The sequence below is a fragment of the Penicillium cataractarum genome (assembly GCF_028827025.1).
Source record: "Penicillium cataractarum strain IBT 29864 chromosome Unknown utg000002l, whole genome shotgun sequence".
Taxonomy (NCBI): domain Eukaryota; kingdom Fungi; phylum Ascomycota; class Eurotiomycetes; order Eurotiales; family Aspergillaceae; genus Penicillium; species Penicillium cataractarum.
This window is the reverse complement of record NW_026622738.1, coordinates 5855120-5874449: the sequence shown is the minus strand read 5'-3', so window position 1 is coordinate 5874449 and position 19330 is coordinate 5855120. Positions and strand designations below refer to the sequence as shown.

Genomic DNA, 19330 nt, shown 5'->3' with positions numbered 1-19330 from the left:
GCTTATCCGACGATGTAAACCTACTTTCGGCTTCGCGTAGTATTACTATTACTATCGTTCAATACCTCGAGGTATCAACGAGTGATGGACTGCCGTGGATACCCTCACACCCTGGGTGATTCCGTAGCGTAGGTAGTGGAGCTTATTACACACCGGAATGTGGTGATTTACACAGGTCACCATAGAAATCCGCCTTAGGGCCCGGGTACCCGTGACTTCCAACCAATCCAAACCTACTACACGGGTAACCGGTCCTGGCCAGTGATTAGTCAGTTTTACAGAGTTCCAATCTACTGTGCCTTGGTGAGGCTGACGTTGATTACGAAAAGTTGAAGGCCACAATCTTAGCGGTATTTGGTCACCTAACCCTCCCCCCTCCCCTCCATACACTATCTAGTAAACAAGGGGATGCGCTGTGGCAGTCTGGTCGAAACAGACAGGTTGAGGCACGCAGAAGATAGGCAACTCAGAGAGAAAAGAGGATACACCAGAGACCACTAACAGGGACTATCAGGAAGCCATACAACACCCACCCAAGGGCGAGCGGAGCAAGCCCTGTCGATGTGTACTGGGCAGACCAATCAGGTATTTCACATGAGACCTTCAGAAGTTGTGACGAACGAATTGATTTGTAACCGAGATGATAATTGACAAGATAAGCATGCAAAACGAATATAAAACCAGTGGTCAAAAGAGAGAGAGAGAGAGAGAGAGTGTGTGTGTGTGTGCGTGTGTGTGTAATGCTCTCTCCCTCGCCTCATGAAGCCTTTCGCCAGAACTCACCCATTAAGTGAAGCAAACCAATCAATCAATACAAACAGGGCAAACAAGGACAGTAGTATAATAGACCAGACCAAAGAATCCCATAGGACCAAAGCACCAAACAAGAAACAGCAACCTGGCAAATCAGGCAACGTACTAAAACCCGTCAACAGTTCCCCCACTACATTATCTAATTTATCTAATTCGTTAAATTTAGACTTTAATATATCTATATCTAGTACTACTAAGCCTAATACTAATAATAAATCTTCGTTAGATAATAAGCTAGAGCTAGGGAGAGAGATAAACGCGGAGATAGATAAGCCTACTAAGAAGCGAAAGATACGGAAGTAATCTAGATGTATAGTATAGATAGATATATAGATTTAACTATAGTTATATACTATTATCGGCTAGCGACCTCGGGAGTTCCCCTTAGACTAGATAATTCCTATATCCCTATTAATTTTAAAAATATCGGCCTACTATCCACCAGCCACTTCCCGATATACGTAGCTAAAGATAGTAACTTAGGGTCGTTAAGGACTACTACTAGTGTTGAATTAATATAGCTACTTAGCTATAATAGGGATTTAGTATATAGCCCCTTTTAGTTATATTTTACATGTGTAATTATAAGAATTTTCCCAGATTGGTGACCTAGGCCGCGGAACAGCGGCCGCACTTCTTGTTTCTGACATAAGGACACATCCTTTCAATTAAATTTACAACAACTTCCACATAATAGTTTAGTACCTAGCCTGATCCTGCTTATCCATAGTCTTTTCGTTCATTGGCTTCGATATCTAGGGGTTTTAAATCGTGCGTAATAAATAATTGCATAGTTCTGTATCGAGCTCGTGTGTCAACGGGTAGAATGCTTTGACAAACAGTTCAAACATAATACGAACCATCTCCGCCCCTTTTCATTTTCTGTAGCCTTCGTGTACATTTGTCTTTGAGTTACCTGACAAGGATTGCCTGATAAGGTAATTCAGAATAGTCCTCAAGTTCATTATGCCGACCAGACAGGTACGGTCAAGTCCACTACTCGACCTTCCAATCGAGATCATCCTCATGATAGCGGACACTCTGGACACCCGAGATGTTAGCTCGTTTCTACGTACGGCGCGGAGATATGCCCGCATACTCGACCCCCATCTTTATCAACGTGCGCGCAGCCATATCTGCGCTGACGACAACTCCGTCCTCGGATGGGCTGCGAAAAGAAATCAAGCGCCTGTAATCCGCAAGCTTCTAAGGAAAACCATGGATGCACCAATTCCGCTTGAAGCGAAGAGCAAGGCATTATGTCTTGCCGCAGAGGCAGGAAGCCATGACATCATCAAGCCTCTGGTAGACGCAGGTGCGGATCTATCTTCTGCGTTAGATATGGGACGGAGTTCAACATGTAGCCCCTTGCAACTCGCCGCAGGGAATGGCCACGAAAAAGCCGCCCGTGCACTTCTAGCAATGGGGGCAGATATCGCTGCCACCAATTCAATCAAAGAGACCGCTCTGCACTATGCGGCCCGTGGTGGCCAGGAAAGTGTTACGAAACTGCTTTTGGAGAGGGGTGCTGATGTGGCAGCATTAACGATCAGCCGAGAAACAGCACTTCATTACGCAATTCCGTCTAAAAATGAAGCGGTTGTGAAGCTGCTCCTAGAGAAGGGAGTAGAAATGGAGGCACTTTCATACACTGGGCAAACAGCATTATTTTATGCAATTGGGTTCGAGAATTCTGGCAGCGAGTCCATTCTTAATCTACTTTTGGCGAAGGGTGCAAATGTGGCTGTATCAGAACCATTTCGGCACTTGACACCACTACACTTTGCTGCGGAGGATGGCAATGAATGGGCTGTTCGGTCACTCTTGGCGAATGGGGCGAACGTGATGGACCGTGATTTCTTGGGACATACGACGCTGCATATAGCGGCCGAGTCTGGGAATGAAGCAGTTGTAAGAATGCTCCTTGAAAAAGGGGCGGAAGTTTCCGCTGTTGCGGTTGAAGAGGATGATACACCACAGAATTTTGCAAAATGGAATGGCCATGAAGGAATTGCAAGACTTCTAGAGGAGGCAGCCACACAGCGTGTGAGAAATTTAGCTTGAAACACTAAATGTGGATGTTATACTGTGCCTTATACTGCAAAAATCCACTAGAAGTTTATAAATTCTAAAAGTTTGAGGGGCAACGAGACTTGTATAGCTATCTCCTGTGATTTAGATGGGCAAGCTACCATTTTAATGTTCGACATCGATAATCCAAAACGCATATATTAAATATAAACAACCGTATTTCAAAACAAAGTTCAAGAAAGAGTCAAAGAGAATGTAGTGGTGAATGTGGTTTCCTTTCACATAGAGTACCAAAACCATGTCGCACCTAACTAGTCAAGGTATAGTTTTCCGTCATAGAGCGTTCCTGATATCAGAGCAAGATCCCGTATCACACAAAATCTACTCCATAAGCTATCATTCCCATCCAATTTGCCGCACGAGTTCCACGTCGCTCTTCTTCCACTCGTCGATCATTTCAAGCATATCAACGTCAAACAGCGGACGGTTGGGCCGAACGCGATCCAATAACAAATGTGCCAACTTGACCCTGACGCAAGTAACAATCAGACCATCTTCCTCAGGTTGGGTGAAACGACCAAGACGCAATGAACATCTCTTCAGGGTGGCCAGAGGGATCTCTTGCATAACCGGTTTGAAAGCATCCAGCTTTAACAGTAATCTAGGGTCACAAGCGTACTTTCTGATCAAATCAACAAGTGCGGACGTGAACAAATCCAACGCTGGATTAGACTCGGTAGCAGTTGGGATATAGATCGGAGAAGGGAGTAGGAGAAGATCGAATTCGAATGTAGAGGGTAAAGTTGCAGGATAAGCGGTCAGCGTGGTTGACCATCCTTCTTTGCGGACAGTTTCAACAACATCAACCATCCGTCTCATCACATCTGTTATCTCGTTGTATATCGTTGCCTGGTTGGCGGCGGAATTCCTGGTTTGCACTCGGCTATTTCGGAGGGCTCGCAACGGTTCCACTACAGAGTTCGGACACACTGTATACTTTTTCAAAGTCTCGCTATATTTGACAGGGTTCCTGATGATGCTCTCCGCACGAATAGCGAATTCCTCAAGAACCAGTGTGGTATTCAACCCATTTGACACGTTCGTGCCAGTGCTGCCGATCGAATCGAGGAGACGATTAAGATTGTATAGAGCAGGTCGAGCCCGTCGGGACTTGAGAAGCCTATCCCAATGGTCACGAACGTTGATGTGCTTCAGCGCTTGGTCATCGGTCGCTGCAAGCGCCTTGTCAAGGCTACTGAAGGCACCGTCACCGAGGAAGCTCAGACTCCAGGGGCGGTGGCACTGCTCAAGATATGACCCGGGGAGATATCTGGTCCATCCCCAAAGGATTCTATCTGGTAGATCTGGTACAAAGGGCCCAATCTCTTGATCTGTGATATTCAGGTCGGTGATGGAGCATCCCAATCGAGCACTCATTGCCGCCATCCATCTCGTATGCTGCGCAGTGGAATCCTGCAGCAGAGGTAGCAATACATTCCGCACGTAGTCTGACCGTAGCCTTTCCGGGAGTTTGAAAGCGGCAGTAGAGACCATCAAATCCAGTAATGGTCGTTCAGAAACTGGGGCAACATAGGGCAGTGGACCCCGTTGGTTCTCGGCCAGATCCCATTCGGCTTCAGTTGTCTTGGCTCGCTCATTTGGACCTGCAACCGAGGCGGATATCGATGTGAAGACTTTGTACGGCTCATCATTGTCACTATTTTCGACGAGCCCCAAGAGTGAAGTAACAATTGCACTCCGAATATCGATGTGGCGGCTTGAGTTGAACATCTGTTGCAGAATATTCATCTGGTCAGACTGCGAAAGAAAGTCTGCCTCAGCTAAAGCCTGCGCAAGCATCTTTGCCGTGGTAACCTTGACAAATGGCTTGTCCTCCCCCTTCGCCATTTTCTCACCCTGTTGATCCTGGGCTTGCAATGCATCACAGACACGACTGGCGAGTCCCCGCATCATTTCACCTGCCTGGTCTGGGGTAAGAATACGTCCAAGCTTCACAAGGCTTAATTTTCGATGAAGAGATGATTCGTTTGCAAACTCCATCCACAATCGAATCAGCAAGTTAATTGCAAGCTGCGGTTTGTCGGTACGTAGCAGGATTTCAATCAGATCCAACGTGGCGAACAGAAGTTTTGAATACATTGGAGCATTCGGCTCAGCTTTCAAAGTATCCAAAAATGACCAGATCAGATCGTGTAAGATCTGCGAAGGAACTTTCTTTGCATAATCTTTCAGTACGCGTATTGGCAGCCCCAAAACTTCGTTGGGATTCCGCTTAGACTCGAAAGCGATGAATTCATCTGCCAGATATATGGGGGTGTAGCGCGGGAATTCGACATCGGGAAATCTTGTTCGCAGAAGTCGAGGGGTTTTCGTAAACGTATCTAGGAACAAGATGGCTGCTAAGACGACAGAGTCTTGTACAGAATATGAGGTATCCTGGCTGTCTGGCGACGGTGACCTTAATGCAGTTGACCAGATTGAGACAGGCCTGGGCAATGGCTGCGGTTTCCTGGCCCTCACAAACGGAGCCTCTGAGGGTATCCCTCCCATCATGCGGCAGTTGAGCACGGTGCAGCGTATGTTGCGAGGCTCCTCACTCTTGAACAATTCATCATCGTTGTGGACTCTGTCGGGAGGAGGGTAATTACCCTCGCGGGGATCCCATTCGATGATCTCCGACCCTGTAGGCACAGGCGATATTGTTAGCCTGACCGGCAAAGAAGGCGGCCGGATGATCTTGGTGGCTTCGAGCATATCTTCACGATTCTGGATCATATTGGCCAACCAGTCTTGGAACATTTCAAGATAAACTGGATGCGGCTTTAATAGCTGTGAATAGTACTCCCACACACGTAGAACATCACGAACTTTCTCTTCTCGTTCATCATTTTGAAGGAAAGCACGTATGATAAACTGAAGATTATCCACGTATCCATCAATAAGATCACCGTCCTTCGTGATGCGGTGCATTATGGTGGTGATCGGACTGTAAAGTATCTGATTGGCCCTCGACGACAAGAACGGAGCTTGATCCCCGTTTCTCATAGCATGGAATAGCCAGACCGAGCTGTGAACCAGATGTTGGATCGGGAGCCCTCGAGCCCAGCAGGCGCTTAGCTCCAGGACGTTTGGATCCTTTTGAATACGCTGTTGCTGCCAAAGCTCATCTCGCGCTTTTGCGAGTCGGTCCACGAATGACAGTTCCACAAGATTGGGATCACTGGGAAGACAGTGCGATGTGATCATACCGGATAAGCCGCTCCATGGAACACCTGTTTGACCCTCCTTGTTGGCCTCCCGCTCGTAATCAATGAGTATTGGGATCATGGAATCGAGGAGTATTTCAACCACTTCAGACTCGGGTACTGATTTGCTGCATGGCTGCTTTCTTGCTACGTTCATCCTGTGCCCAAGGATAGTAGAAAGCATATGAGGGACTCTTCCTATCATTCGTGCCATCAATGGTCGGATCCAGGGCTCACGCAGTAGAAGTACACAAGTTTTGAGTAAATCTTCCAGGAGCTTATTCCCAGTCTGCACCTCCTGCGACAGCCAAGAATTCGGGAGAGATGCCACCTCTTGAGAGTTAACACTGAATGAAAGTACGGAGGCACAGCTTCCGATTGTCTTGCTGATTAAATTTGGGAATACCAGCTTGTTATCAGTCAGCCAAAGTTCTACCACGACAAACATATGAAACTCACCGGATCCCGCATGAATCTTTTACTCCACTCAACTGTCTCGACAAAGATATCAACAGACTTTGTTTTCGTGGCTAATTCAATAGTTCGCTCTGCCCAACGCAGTCTTTCTGGGTGCTCCCGTCCTCGCATTGACTTTTGCTTCATTTCACCAAGTGCTGCCAGTTATTAGTAAAACAATCAAAGTTTGCGAGGGAATAAATTGCAGCATACCTTTGCGGGTGACAACGAAGCCATTCCCTGTCGAGTCGGCAGATTCCCAGGTAGCCCATAGCAGACATTGAGCTTCCCACGATGGAAACTTAGAGCTTGGACCTTCATTGCCGGAGCTTAGAAGGAATTCATCACAGTGATGAATGTGAAGGGACCGTCTGAATAGGAACTGAGAGTCGTCTGGCGGCAAGATGTTCAAAATACGGAGTTCCCAGCATGGCATATACTCTTCCTCTTCCTTAGATGGCGGCCAGGCTTTGAGGTCAAAGCCCAGGCTTGGAGAATGTCGGCAAAGCAACTGAAGGAACTCGAGCTTTCCCTTCCTAGACACCAGAGAGAGAAGGTTGAACATGGCTTGATGGACTTCTTGAGAATTTTCCTGAACTTTGAAGCTCTCATCGTTGTTTTGCAATACCCTGTGGATCAAACATTGTTCCAAGGATTCCTGGTGGGCCGCTAGTGCTTTTGTCCGGTACCTCTTCTTGCAGGTCGCTACTACGCCCTTCGGGAGGCTTCCCGTTTGTCCGAATCGTGAAATGGACCAAAGCTGAATGACACACTGCGAGAGAGACTGGGAGAGCCAGCCCGAGCTACCTTTGGGTCGTGCTGATGCACTAGCCTGGAGAAGAGCTAATCCTTGGTTTAGAATCAACAAGATTGAATCAAATGGCTGCTTTTCACGAATCCCTTGGTCCAGGATTGACTCCACCCAAGAGCAGAGGTCATGATGATTGTATTGTACCGCCTCTTTCTCCATCATCATGAGGAGGTCCATGCCGAATAATAATCCTGGAGACATTTCGAATTCATTTTCACGGTAGTAGACCGGGTCATATGTTGCCTTTGATTTCAGCAATGAATTGCGACACCGGTTGAGAATCCCATGCCGCACAATGTGCGGCATCTGCAACACTCCAACTCCTATCTGCCGCAGAAGAGGGGTGTGGAATCGGGAGATGTGGTCGAGGAATTCGGAATATGTTCGCCATTGGGACCGAAGTAGGTGTTCAACCCTTTCGGCGCCACAGTAGGCCGACAGGAAGGAGACGTGGGGCCCCAGTGATCTTGAAGCCCAACCATCTGTGTTATCGACCAAGGCCAGAAATTCTTCGACGCATGCTGATACTAGATCTCTGTCGGAAAAGACGTCGCAACGGCCGAAAATGGCCTTGACCAGGAGTCGCACTTGAACCATGGGCAACTGGTCAAGGATGTCTTTAATCCCTTTCGCCCCTCCAAGTACGTCCCACCCTCCCTCTTTCCATTGACTTGCACGGAAAAGCTTGCGTCGCACAACTTTGATGGCGGCGTTACGGACCCCGTAAGATGGATCTCGCAATGCGCTGGCGGTGATATGCGGAGAATCCTGACATATTAATGATATCCAGATTGCGAAGACAGAAGAATGAGCTGCCTCAGTATGGACTTGGTCTAAGATGTGTGAATTGATAGAGTTGAAATTCTCGATCGATGGATCAGTGGCTAAGAGTGTGCGAAATTGCAGGGCGAGAGCTTGCGGATGGGCCAGCAGCGCCTTAGGCTGCAGAGCCTCGGAAATCATTTTGTTGTCGATGTTGTAATCACGAGTGATTTCGCTTTGGCTTGGGGAACATTGGGACTTAAGAAGTCGAAGGTTAAATCCACCAAGCGGGGGAGTCAGATTTGCCCTGACTCAGAGCAGCAACGATGGCAGCGTTGCTAGCGTCGGGCTCCCGAGAAGGCTAGAGCGTGTAACGATGACTCCGCACTACAACCTTACCTACCCTGCCTCGCAACCTTCCAACGGATGGAAACAAATGTAATCACAATTCACTCTTTATTCTCAAAATCTTCGTATATGGCTAAACCTTAATACAAAAGCTTCAACCGAAACGTAGGTAGACCACTTTCACTCCTTCACGTCGCAAAGGCGCATGAGCAGGTATTGTAGTATATAGTTTGGAGTTTTGGATTGCTCCTCAAGTAAGGTGAGTGCCTCTCTTGTTTTTGTTTCAACGGAGCGAAGGGTTTCTCGGGTAAACTCCAGACTCCCCGCCTCGTTCATTTTCTCCAGGACGAGCATTTTCATTTCTGGAGCCATGCTGCCATCGCGGGATCGCTGTTGTAAGATGTGCTCAATCATCAAGCGATCGGGGGAGTTATTCAGAAGATGAACCATAGGCAACGAGAACTTCCCTTCATCTAGATCCTCCGCAAAGCCCTTTTCTTTCTCGTACTATAGAAGCTGTCAGAATACGGTTGGAGAGCGGAACCACAGTGCAGCTCGAACCTTTGCAGAAGTGAGGTTGATATAATCATCGCGAATTTGGAAGAATTGCCCAAGGAGAAGCAGGAAGTTTTTGAGGTCATCCACATTGATTATCCTGGTAAAAGATGTTAGTAATTTTTATCCAAGCAAGGCAATCAATACACACCTTCGTTGTTCCGCTTCTGAGTAAAGCAGCCCACCAATCAATGAGAATAAACCCCCAGTCTCTATTATGAATTAGTATGGCCGGAAGTTCGATGTGCATTAACACTTACTTGACTGGCAAACCTCCAGGTACTCCTCGAATGATGGACAAGAAGCGGTATGGGTCCAGTAGATATCGTAGCTCTGACCAATGGTAAGGGTTTTCAGCTCGTCTTGATATAATAATTAGCTTCTGTTTTCAATTCAAAAGGCTGATCCACAAACCGAAGACGACTTCCCGGGAGTTCTCATTAAGCTTAAAAGCCTCTTCTGATGTAATGACCCAGATATAGTTGGCCGAATTGATTGTCTGTGCCCGTCCGAACACGCGATAAGTCGCTGGTTTCCCTCGCCGAAGAGGTGAGCCGTCTTCAATGTCATCAATCAGCAATGACGCATTATGAATGTTAGATACAATCCTCTCAATACGATCAATAGTATCCTGCGGAATGGAGAACCATGAGCTCAACCCCTCAATCAGAATCCCTCTGACGTTCTTGGATGGAAGATGTTCGAGATATTTGATCGGTGCCAGGACAAGCTGGAGAATGTGGTTAGCTTGTCAGTTTCCTACTAAAATGCATGATAATTCTTAGTAGGAACCTTTGAATCCAAGTACTGCTTCTGGTGTTCCCGAAGGTTCCCGTTCCCGTTCCCGTTGCTTGTAATGATTGTTTGTTGGTTCATCGAAGTCTTGGCCTGTCGCTCATCCCATTTCGACGACTGGGTAGTATATGCAGCAGCCTTTATGTAGTCCTGGCATTTTGACGTTGCCTCATCCAATTCCCGGATGTTGAAAGACGAAATGGGTCTATCTCCGAACTGCGTGACGTTCTCTCTCCAGGAATGATAGCGATAGCACTGAGAGCTCCAGTACCAGTTTCCGGAGGCTGAGAACTCAACTAGATCAAGATAATGAATAAGATGCGGCGATTGCTTCCCATGAGCTCTTGAAAAGCTGCTTTTCTCTTCAAGGAACTGTTCCTCAAGTGGCCTAACCTTCTCTGTAAGTAAAATGCGTTTAGCCTCTTCGGCCGTGACGTTGCGATCCTTCATCAAGTGCCAGACACCATTGCTGATATTTCCGCTAGCTTGGATGTCAAGCATAGCTTCCACTTCGAAGCTGTACAGATCGTTGGTAAGAACCGTGATTGTCATTGCTTTCCAAGCGATATGATGGACGGTATCCAGATCACGCTGAGTCAGGTCGAGTTCGCATGCATAGACAATGAACGCAAGGAATAAGCTATTGAGGATCGTTATCATCGTCCACCTTTTTCCTAAGTGCCATAATTGAACTTACGCGCAGCCAGCACTCTCCCAGCGATAGGCGAGCCATTTTTCCCAGTCATGAATTTCATCGGCGCGCTTCCCCTCAGGCGATGAGCGATATTGGTTGACGGCCTGAATGACCACTTGCCCTCGAACCGGATCGATGGCGAGGAGCTCCAGCAGATATTTGGTAAAAAGTTGCATTTTGCGTGTTCCCCAATCATGTCGGCTCTTCACTAAATTAGGCAACTGGCGTTCGTATACAAAGTCTCGTGATTCCCGACTGCGCGTTGAAGCCGCCTATAGGAGATTAGTAAATTTGATGGTCTTCGTATGAGTCGTCCCCTACCTTTGTAGCCTCCGCTGAGTCAATAATGTCTACCAAGCTAGTCAATATTATTGTCGACAGCCCGAACAGATATCAAACTGACCATCAACCGCGCAGAGGAACTCCGTGGTTTTGGTCACAATGGCGATTCGCTCTGGCTTGGCTTCTGGTACACCAAGAGCAATAAGAGACCCGCAAGGGCCTGCCGAACTACAAAAGCCCTTTCCGTCGGCGCCATTCCACTCTTTGATGAACTCCCCTGTCGCGAGATCCGCAATAGGAGAATATTTACTCTTTCGCACAGCAAGTCGTGTCGAGCATGACCGTGCCACAATCTGCGGGTCAACTGGGTCTGAGTAAAGCAACTCCATTGTTCAAACGTAAGTGTTAAAATGAGAAGTCGAGGAGATCGGACTTATTTGGATTTTAGATTGGTATTAATATACTGGAGCTTTGCTCACTGCGACCCAGAGGCTATGCATGGGGGGGGCTAATGAAAACATTCGAATAGATAGAACAGGGATAAGTGTTGGATTCCCTAGCTGTTGATCCATCATTGACGAAGCAACTATTGAGCAGCTGAAAATTCGGACTATAGCCAATGGTAAACCCCCATATTGAAAGGCGCAGCGCCACGCAAAAAGGAAAAAGAAAGGAAAAAGAAAAATAGCCTATAGGCACGGGCATAAGTCATGTTACACGACAGCTTCGGGCAAATCAAACATTAAAGAAAAGACCATAGGATGTGGTCCAGGTTCAATAATTAGAAGTCTATCCGGCTCTAAAAGCGGGCGTGCCAAGGCTATGACCACTCTTCTTCCTTCAGCTACATAGATAGCCGCTATTTACCCCACAGCCCTGAATCGCATCCTATCTACCTTAGAGGCCGTGGCCACACCTGCGCTAGAGTATAGAATATGTACTTTTTGAAAAACGCCTAAGGCCTAAATAATGCGCGTATTATTGCTGGACTACACACTCTCCTGGAAATGATGGCTATCTAGATTGATATGGGAACTTATGCAGTTGTAGGGGGCTCAAACTTATTGTAAGAAAACGGATACGCAAAGTCTACTAAATATTCCAAGTAGTTTACTTTCCCTTGATATCCTTTTCAGATTGGTCATATCGCTATTTTTGCTACTGTGGCAAAATGGGATTCTCATGCATCACGTTCAGCTCCCAAAGCCTACCGCCATTAGATCTGTACAGTAGAAAGGTCTTCCATAAGGAGTATATACAAAGAGTAACCTCGTATCCCAGAAAAGCAAAATTCTACTCCTTAAATGTAGTACAACGTTTGATTATGAATGGTTTCTATATTTTCTTCCTCGGCTACCAGGAAAGAGGGATTCCACAAGAGAGATTACTTCTAAACCAGGAGAGAGAATCTCCATTAGCCCCCGCCCCCAATGAAATCGCGCGATTTCATTGAATTCGTATATAATCGATTAGTAGAGAGGTTATCTAATGAACCAGGGGGAGAATAATCCCTATGGGACCCCCTTTGCAATTGTAAATTGTATCAAAGCTGGAGGGGATATCTCACCATCTAGGTAGTTCTGTCACTAATTAACCAATCAGAATTGGCTATTTTTTAACTTAATAAGCTGCTCTCCGCCCTGCAATTTGGTGGGTTAGATACTCGGTCACATAAGGGCTTATCGTCTATCCATCTAGACTCGACCATATATTAGTATCATCTAGTGAATTCCGGTTCTTGTAGGGGCAGGATACAATTTCTAGTAGTTACCAACATCAGTCGCCTCGTCGCCGGGTGGGCTTTTATTTGGTAAGGCTAGGTGCTGCTGGTGGCAGCATTCTCGCTTTTTCTATTTCGGCGCAAACATATATATCTATCAACACCCTCGGTAAAAGACGTGCAATTGACTTACACCCCGAGGCTAGTCATAGTTTTTTCGTCTTAGGCATACAGACTTACTAATAATAACTTCCACCTTTTATAACGAGTTTCCGAGTTCAGTTTCCTCTCAACTAAACCCTGAAATGGACTAAAGTAGGACCGAGGTAAAGTAGAGTTGACCAGCTAAAATCAAGCAAACCACGCTAGAATACCACGCTAGACCGAATCCGGCTAACGCCCTACATCATCAGCGCGCATTCCAGCGCGTCCCCAGATTCAATCCTTGCTCAATTTCCATCCTTCACATTCGCTCTCTCTCCCTTCTCAGCAACCAATGCGCCAACACGATGGCGGACTACTCCTCATGGAAGGTCACTGATCTGAAGGCGGAGCTCAAGAAGCGGGGAATCACCCAAACTGGACTCCGTCTCAAGCAGCAGTTCATCGACAAGCTGGAGGAGGAAGACGCCAAAGCGCAACCTGAGGATTCAGCTGCGGCTACCGCTGAGCAAGTTTCAGAGACCGAAGTCCAAGAGGGAACTGCCCCTGAAACCACCGAACAACCCGAAGAACCAGAACCCGGGGAACAAAAGACAGAAGCGCCCGAAGCACCTCCAGCACCAGAGCAACAACCCCCGAGTCCCAAAACGGCGCAGCTGAAGCGCATAGTGAAGAAAAGCGTACAGAAAATGTGTCGCAAGATGCCCCAGAAGTTGTCACTACACAGCCGCCAGCCGAGGAGCAAGGTACCAAGGACGTCGCTCCTCCCGAGGTGACCGCACCGACACCAGAGCCCGAAGAGCCCGCAGAACCCTCAGAGCAAGCTCCCACAATTGCCGACGAGCCTCTGTCATTGGAACCCACCACGACCACCGAAGTAGCGCCCTCGGTCACTCAAACATCCGGAGTAAACACAGGGCTGTCCACTCCTCTTCCCATGGAAGAAGTCTTGGAAGATAAGCGCAAACGGAAGCGCCGCAGCCAGAGCCCTGTCCCAACCCCCGAAGCCATCGCACAAAAGAAAGCCCGAGCGCAGGAAGACAGTCCCCGTGTCATACTGAAAGATGACGTTCCCGCTGGAACGGACCCTAAAGACTTTGCGCGAGAGGAAGAGCCGGCAGACGAGACTTCAAAAGACGAGCCTGCCGCACCGGCTAAACAGGATGCACGATTCCGAGGTTTGTTTGCTGGGGAGCCTGCGCCTCCCCGTCCAACTTCTCCAGTGCGGGATGTTACCATGGAGGATGCTACTGTGGAGCCTGCTATCCACCCTGCAACCTGTTCTCTCTACATCGACGGGCTCATGCGCCCTCTACAACCCATGGGGCTTCGCAAGCACTTAATCGCCTTGGCATCTACACCCGATGCACCCGTTGCTGCCGACTTGGTGAAGGAATTCTGGCTTGACCCTATCAAGACACATTGCTTTGTCCGATTTGACGACATTGCGGCAGCTTCGCGGGTTCGCTCTGCAATTCACGGAACAGTATGGCCAAATGAACGCAACCGGAAGAGTCTATGGGCAGACTTTATTCCCGACGAGCAGATCAAAGAATGGATCCGTACAGAAGAAGCGGCACGCGATAGACCCGGGCCTCCTGCCCGCTGGGAAGTCCAGTACGAATCGAAGGGTGATGAGACCATTGCTACCCTAGCGGAAGCTGGATCAAAATCGCGCCCCGGCCCGTCCAAAGCACTCGAGCCTGGCTTCAACCGAACTCCGCCATCAGGTCCACGTGGCAGCATTGCTCAGCCCGATCGCCATGCTTCCAATGCCCCACCTGCACCTCCGTCGCGACCCGGCCAAGGGTTTAAACCTCTTGACGACCTCTTTGAATCCACTACCACGAAGCCCAAGCTCTACTACCTTCGTGTACCGAGAGAGGTGGCTGACAAGCGGCTGGACCAATTCGATGAGTTGATTCGCAAGGGCCAGTTCCCGCGCCGTGGCGGAGATGATATGCGCCGAATCACATTCGAAGACGAGGACCGCTTCGTGGATGGTGGTCCCGAGTATGGCCTAGGAGCTCGCCAGGGGCGCCGGGGAAGAGGCGGTGGACGAGGTGGAGGTAGTGGACGTGGCGGAGATGGTCGTCGACGTTGAATATGACGGATGATGCTCCTATCCCATGCACGCAATGACATGAAGTTTCAAGGGACAAAAATTAAGACAGCCTAGAGACACCAAAATCCCCTCGATTGAATTATGTCGAGTATGTATCATAGCCATGATGTACAATAAGAAAGAACACACAAAATACAAACATGATATCACTAGTATCACGACCTAGAGTACATAACTAACTAGTTAGTAGTTAGGTACTACTTCAGTATGACCAAAATGAACATTTAGGCAACCAACAAGACTAAAAGTTTGGATCGAACCAGAAAAGCCGCCAGGAACCGCGAGGGCCAAGCCAACAAAAATAGACAAGCCTTCGTCCAAGCCTTCGCCGATCTTTTTTTGAGCTGACTCTCACCTTTCATCGCCCAAAGGGAAAAAAAAGGATCGACGTGGCTTACAATCTTTTACATTCAACCGCTTTATGCAGCCACCACAGCCACGGACAATATTTTGTGCTTCTTCATATCTCTATCCTCCCCCGCCGGTCGCATTGTTGACGGAGGCTGCGCCAGGAGATCCGCGGATAAGATAATCAGGGCCAAAAGACCTCCGCCTCCACACTCTTCCCCTTTCAAACCCTCCACGTTCGACACGCTCTTCCACGCCAGCCAGAATGGGCTGGACTGTGTGTAATACTACCGAGGAGCATCAGAAGAGTATGCGCTTGCCTTCCTGTTGATTTGGTGTTTCTCGTGCCCGTACAGGTGGAACTAACTCGTGCGCTTCAAATAGTCGAGGAGGAAGATCTTTGGGATGGCGGTATTACATTTCACGAACTCAGCCTGATCGTGGCCGGAGTTTGCGCTTTACTGGCTTGCGCAGTCTCTGCTTTTTTGATTATGAGCCATGCCACACACTACAGCAAACCGATCGAACAGCGACAGTGAGTTCAACTTCCCCCATGGAGTCGGAGAGTGGACGGTGCCCCCCGGACGGAAGCAGCGGACAATGAGGCAGACATGGACTGACAACTATCGTTTTACTCGCACAGCATTATTCGCATCCTATTTATGGTCCCCGTATACTCCATCGTCGCCTGGCTCAGCATTCTTTTCTATAACGATTCCGTATACTTCGAAGTCATCGGCAACTGCTACGAAGCATTCTGTATTGCGGCTTTCTTCTCGCTGATGTGCCACTACATTGCGCCCGACCTACACAGCCAGAAGGATTACTTCCGTGGGATTCAGCCCAAGGGCTGGCTCTGGCCGCTGAGCTGGTTCCAGAAGTGGAAGTGCTGTTTTGGACATCGCGGGGCGTGGCGCAACCCGCGCAGCGGTCTGACTTGGTTCAATGTAAGAGAAATCACACGGAGTTGCACTTTTATTTTTAGGAGCTGGATACTGATGGTTCATATTCTCTAGGTGGTCTGGGCGGGTGTCTTTCAATACTGCGTCATTCGAGTGTTGATGACCATCGTCGCGGTTGTTACACAAGCCACTGGTACATATTGCGAAGAGTCGATGAGCCCGGCTTTTGCGCACGTTTGGGTATGTTCCCTCTCAGGCTCTTCATGACGGAGCACTCCAGTCGCTAACCGCTTTGTTCTGGGTGTCTAGATCATCATCATTGAGTCAATCAGTGTTTCAATAGCCATGTACTGCTTGATCCAGTTCTACTTCCAAATTCGCAAAGACATCGAAGAACACCAACCTTTCTTGAAGATTCTGTCTATCAAGTTGGTCATTTTCCTTTCTTTCTGGCAATCGACCTTTATCAGTCTGCTGGTCTCTCTAGGCGCTATCGACGAGACAAAGAAGATAGCCATGGCCGACCTAAAGTACGGTCTCCCGGAGCTGTTGATCAATATCGAAATGTTCATTTTCTCCGTCCTCCACCTCTGGGCCTTCTCCTGGAAACACTACGCCCTCAACAACGAGGGCGCTGAAGTGACCGACTTCTACGGTAACGGCAAAGCATCATACGAGGGTGGACGTTGGGGCTTCGGTGCCCTAGGCGATGCGATGAACCCGTTGGATCTCCTCAAGGCTATTGGTCGGAGTATCCGATGGCTGGCTGTGGGCCGCAAGACCCGCATGCAGGATCCCAGTTACCAGCCTCATGCCGAGACCATTGGCTTGGAGCCCCCAGAGTCTGGAATCACCAATAACAGCACAGCCTATGGTGGTGCAGGCGCCGCCATGTCCGGTGGTCGGACAGGCCGGTATGCTGGAGACGAAGAGGGTGCGGTCTTGCTTGCTCACGCGCAATCCAACCCGTCGACCTCACACGTCGATGCCTCGGCGTGGGAGGATGATAACGACGACTATCTACAAGGGCAAGGGCAGTCTGGTCGCTTCTACGGACATCAGAACTCTTCGCCCTACGATGACATTGAGCACCAAAATACCGCCTATCACCCCCACGACCAAGGGTCCCAGGATTACCCGGCCAATGGTCCTCTTAGGGAACAGGTACCAATGCCCATGCCCGATCAGTATCAACCTCCGCCACCTTACCCGGAGAGCTATCACCATCCATGATCTTACATCGATGGCTCATTTATGACATTGTTTCGTATGATGTTTGGTCGTTTTCCTTTCTGCATCCGCAGCAGCTTGTTATGATCGGGATAGCTGGTCTCCTCTTCCCTAATGAATGGTACCCATGAGCAGCAGCTGGTCGGGCATTCCGACCTTTTTTTGTTTCTTCCAATTTCCTACGTTTTTTTTGCTCCTTTCTTCTTTTCAGTCCCTTTTTATGGATGTGAATACCCATTTCTTTCTCATTGACATGTATTTTTTTTTCTCTTTCCATTCTGATATCATGTCATTTTTCTTCATTCTGATGCTTTGCATCTATTGGAGGCATACCCAAGCGATGCTTATTGTATACTACAAATTCTTTCTCGTGAATCTATTCCATATTGAAGATTACTCAAGTACACATCATGGACGCTGAAAAGCGGTTTAATCTTTCAGATAATTCCAGATAAAAGTTGGTAGATTCGTTATCTCGTCTAGAAGTGTCGCTGAAAGAAAAGCTGTAAAAAAGCAAACGGTTAAAAGGTCTAAGCCACGGCGTCTGGAGACGTATCATAATGCATTGATCTCATGACCTGCATAACGAGAAAGCCCTGAGACCGGTTAGGAATACATCCCTCCCGTTTCTCCACCATCGGGAAGGGTGTGAGCATAGAGCTCTTCCTCAAAGGTTCTTGCCGCAAGACCAGGCTTGCGGGGATTTGCGGCATGGCGCGCAGACTGCACAATAGCCGACTTGCGACCAAGTTCGCGCATGGCCTTGACACTTTCTCCCAGTTGACCGAGCAGGGAGACTAGCATGACATCGTTGCTTTGAGACAGTACTTCGGTCGAGAAGGAGCTTTGTTCGTGAGGGGAGAGGATAGAGAGGTGTGAGGTTAGGGAGTTGATGTTGCGGAGAATAGGGTGGGATAGCTTTGGGCTGCTTGGATCGTCTTTGGCCGCTTCTGATGATTCTAATGCGGAGACGCTGGAGACGTAGGATTTGATGAGGGAGATGCGGGATTCGAGAGTGCGAACGGCGTTGACGCGGGTGTTTAGGTTTGCGATCACTTGGATTTGGAGTTAGATAGAGTATCATCGGGGTGAGGATGGAGGTACATACGCTCTTCTTCCTCTTGTGTTAGCTCAGCCTGTGAGCTCTTTTGTTCCCTGTCCGCTGATTTCTGGCCCGTAGCCGCGCTGGCACTCTGACTTGGAATCTCGCTCCGCGAAGCAGTCCCGGCAGCTTGAGCAATGGTATCGATGCCGATCATTTCGGCCTCTTCGGTCTCCACGGAATATGGTAGCTCGCGGAACCGGATGTTGAGCGTTAGCTCCTCGCCATCGATTTGCATGTCCTTTGTCGCATCGCCGGCATTTTCGCCTTCAAGCACAGTCTCGTAGATTGTCAATGGTAGCTTGGCGCCGTGTGCCCTTGATTGGACCTGTGAGGGGTGGAATGCGAGGAAGACGGCTGACTCGTTGTGATCTTGGAGGATCTGTTTGTGAAGAGGGAGATGGGAGGTATCGGGGCCGGATGGAGGCGCAGTTGACCACCATCCAACAAGGTCGAGAGCGGGATCTTTGTGAACATCTTTGACTGTGTATTGTATCAGTATGTCAAGCTCCTTCGAATGATATCCTTGGCTTGAAGGCGATGTGGTACATACATTGCTTCAGTCGCTCTTCAAACCATGCTGAGGGTAGCAGGACTTCTCCATTCTCTCCCGCAGTCACGGGGCATTCAAATCCATGCTCCAAGGTTATCTCTCGGCCATTCTGTTGGCCAAGCAGAGCCCCAATGATTGGACCCTGCTGTTGTCGTGCTGCATGGCGGGTGATGTGGTCGGAGATGGTGAGAAGCACCAGTGGGTGAAGCTGGATGTGGAGGCCCGAGTCCGAAGACTTTGAGGAGACGAGAGACTGTACGGAATCCATTATTGCAGTCTCTCTCGTGAGTTGGTGAAGGTGTGCGGAGTTGAAGTTGGGAGGTTATGCGGTCATGTTTGGACTGTTTGGGCGGGGCTGCCTGAGGCGGCGCCGAT

At 48.6% G+C, this 19330-nt stretch overlaps 7 protein-coding genes across 7 annotated transcripts; 3 read left to right on the top strand and 4 right to left on the bottom strand.

Moving 5' to 3' along the window:
- Window positions 1–1779: 1779 nt before the first annotated feature.
- On the top strand, window positions 1780–2877 carry N7496_004153 (uncharacterized protein; the record flags this gene model as incomplete). The annotated part of the gene is made up of 1 exon (XM_056697084.1): window positions 1780–2877. The coding sequence occupies one exon, from the start codon at window positions 1780–1782 to the stop codon at window positions 2875–2877; it is 1098 nt and encodes a 365-aa protein (XP_056559296.1).
- Window positions 2878–3240: 363 nt separating this feature from the next.
- On the bottom strand, window positions 3241–6267 carry N7496_004152 (uncharacterized protein; the record flags this gene model as incomplete). Its single annotated transcript, XM_056697083.1, has 1 exon — window positions 3241–6267. The coding sequence occupies one exon, from the start codon at window positions 6265–6267 to the stop codon at window positions 3241–3243; it is 3027 nt and encodes a 1008-aa protein (XP_056559295.1).
- A 447-nt stretch (window positions 6268–6714) lies between these two features.
- On the bottom strand, window positions 6715–8340 carry N7496_004151 (uncharacterized protein; the record flags this gene model as incomplete). The annotated part of the gene is made up of 1 exon (XM_056697082.1): window positions 6715–8340. The coding sequence occupies one exon, from the start codon at window positions 8338–8340 to the stop codon at window positions 6715–6717; it is 1626 nt and encodes a 541-aa protein (XP_056559294.1).
- A 327-nt stretch (window positions 8341–8667) lies between these two features.
- N7496_004150 (bifunctional terpene synthase/polyprenyl synthetase family protein) lies at window positions 8668–11202 on the bottom strand (the record flags this gene model as incomplete). Its single annotated transcript, XM_056697081.1, has 9 exons — window positions 8668–8994; window positions 9049–9142; window positions 9194–9254; window positions 9303–9404; window positions 9457–9772; window positions 9835–10477; window positions 10535–10803; window positions 10853–10881; window positions 10935–11202. The coding sequence occupies 9 exons, from the start codon at window positions 11200–11202 to the stop codon at window positions 8668–8670; spliced, it is 2109 nt and encodes a 702-aa protein (XP_056559293.1).
- A 1840-nt stretch (window positions 11203–13042) lies between these two features.
- On the top strand, window positions 13043–14799 carry N7496_004149 (SAP domain protein; the record flags this gene model as incomplete). Its single annotated transcript, XM_056697080.1, is given in 2 exon segments — window positions 13043–13363; window positions 13375–14799. 2 exon segments carry the CDS (start codon window positions 13043–13045, stop codon window positions 14797–14799), a joined length of 1746 nt encoding a protein of 581 aa, XP_056559292.1.
- Window positions 14800–15433: 634 nt separating this feature from the next.
- On the top strand, window positions 15434–17303 carry N7496_004148 (OSTA/TMEM184 family protein; the record flags this gene model as incomplete). The annotated part of the gene is made up of 5 exons (XM_056697079.1): window positions 15434–15476; window positions 15553–15703; window positions 15812–16115; window positions 16185–16310; window positions 16380–17303. The coding sequence occupies 5 exons, from the start codon at window positions 15434–15436 to the stop codon at window positions 17301–17303; spliced, it is 1548 nt and encodes a 515-aa protein (XP_056559291.1).
- A 603-nt stretch (window positions 17304–17906) lies between these two features.
- Window positions 17907–19223, bottom strand: N7496_004147 (COP9 signalosome complex subunit 6; the record flags this gene model as incomplete). The annotated part of the gene is made up of 3 exons (XM_056697078.1): window positions 17907–18355; window positions 18409–18885; window positions 18956–19223. The coding sequence occupies 3 exons, from the start codon at window positions 19221–19223 to the stop codon at window positions 17907–17909; spliced, it is 1194 nt and encodes a 397-aa protein (XP_056559290.1).
- Window positions 19224–19330: the final 107 nt, after the last annotated feature.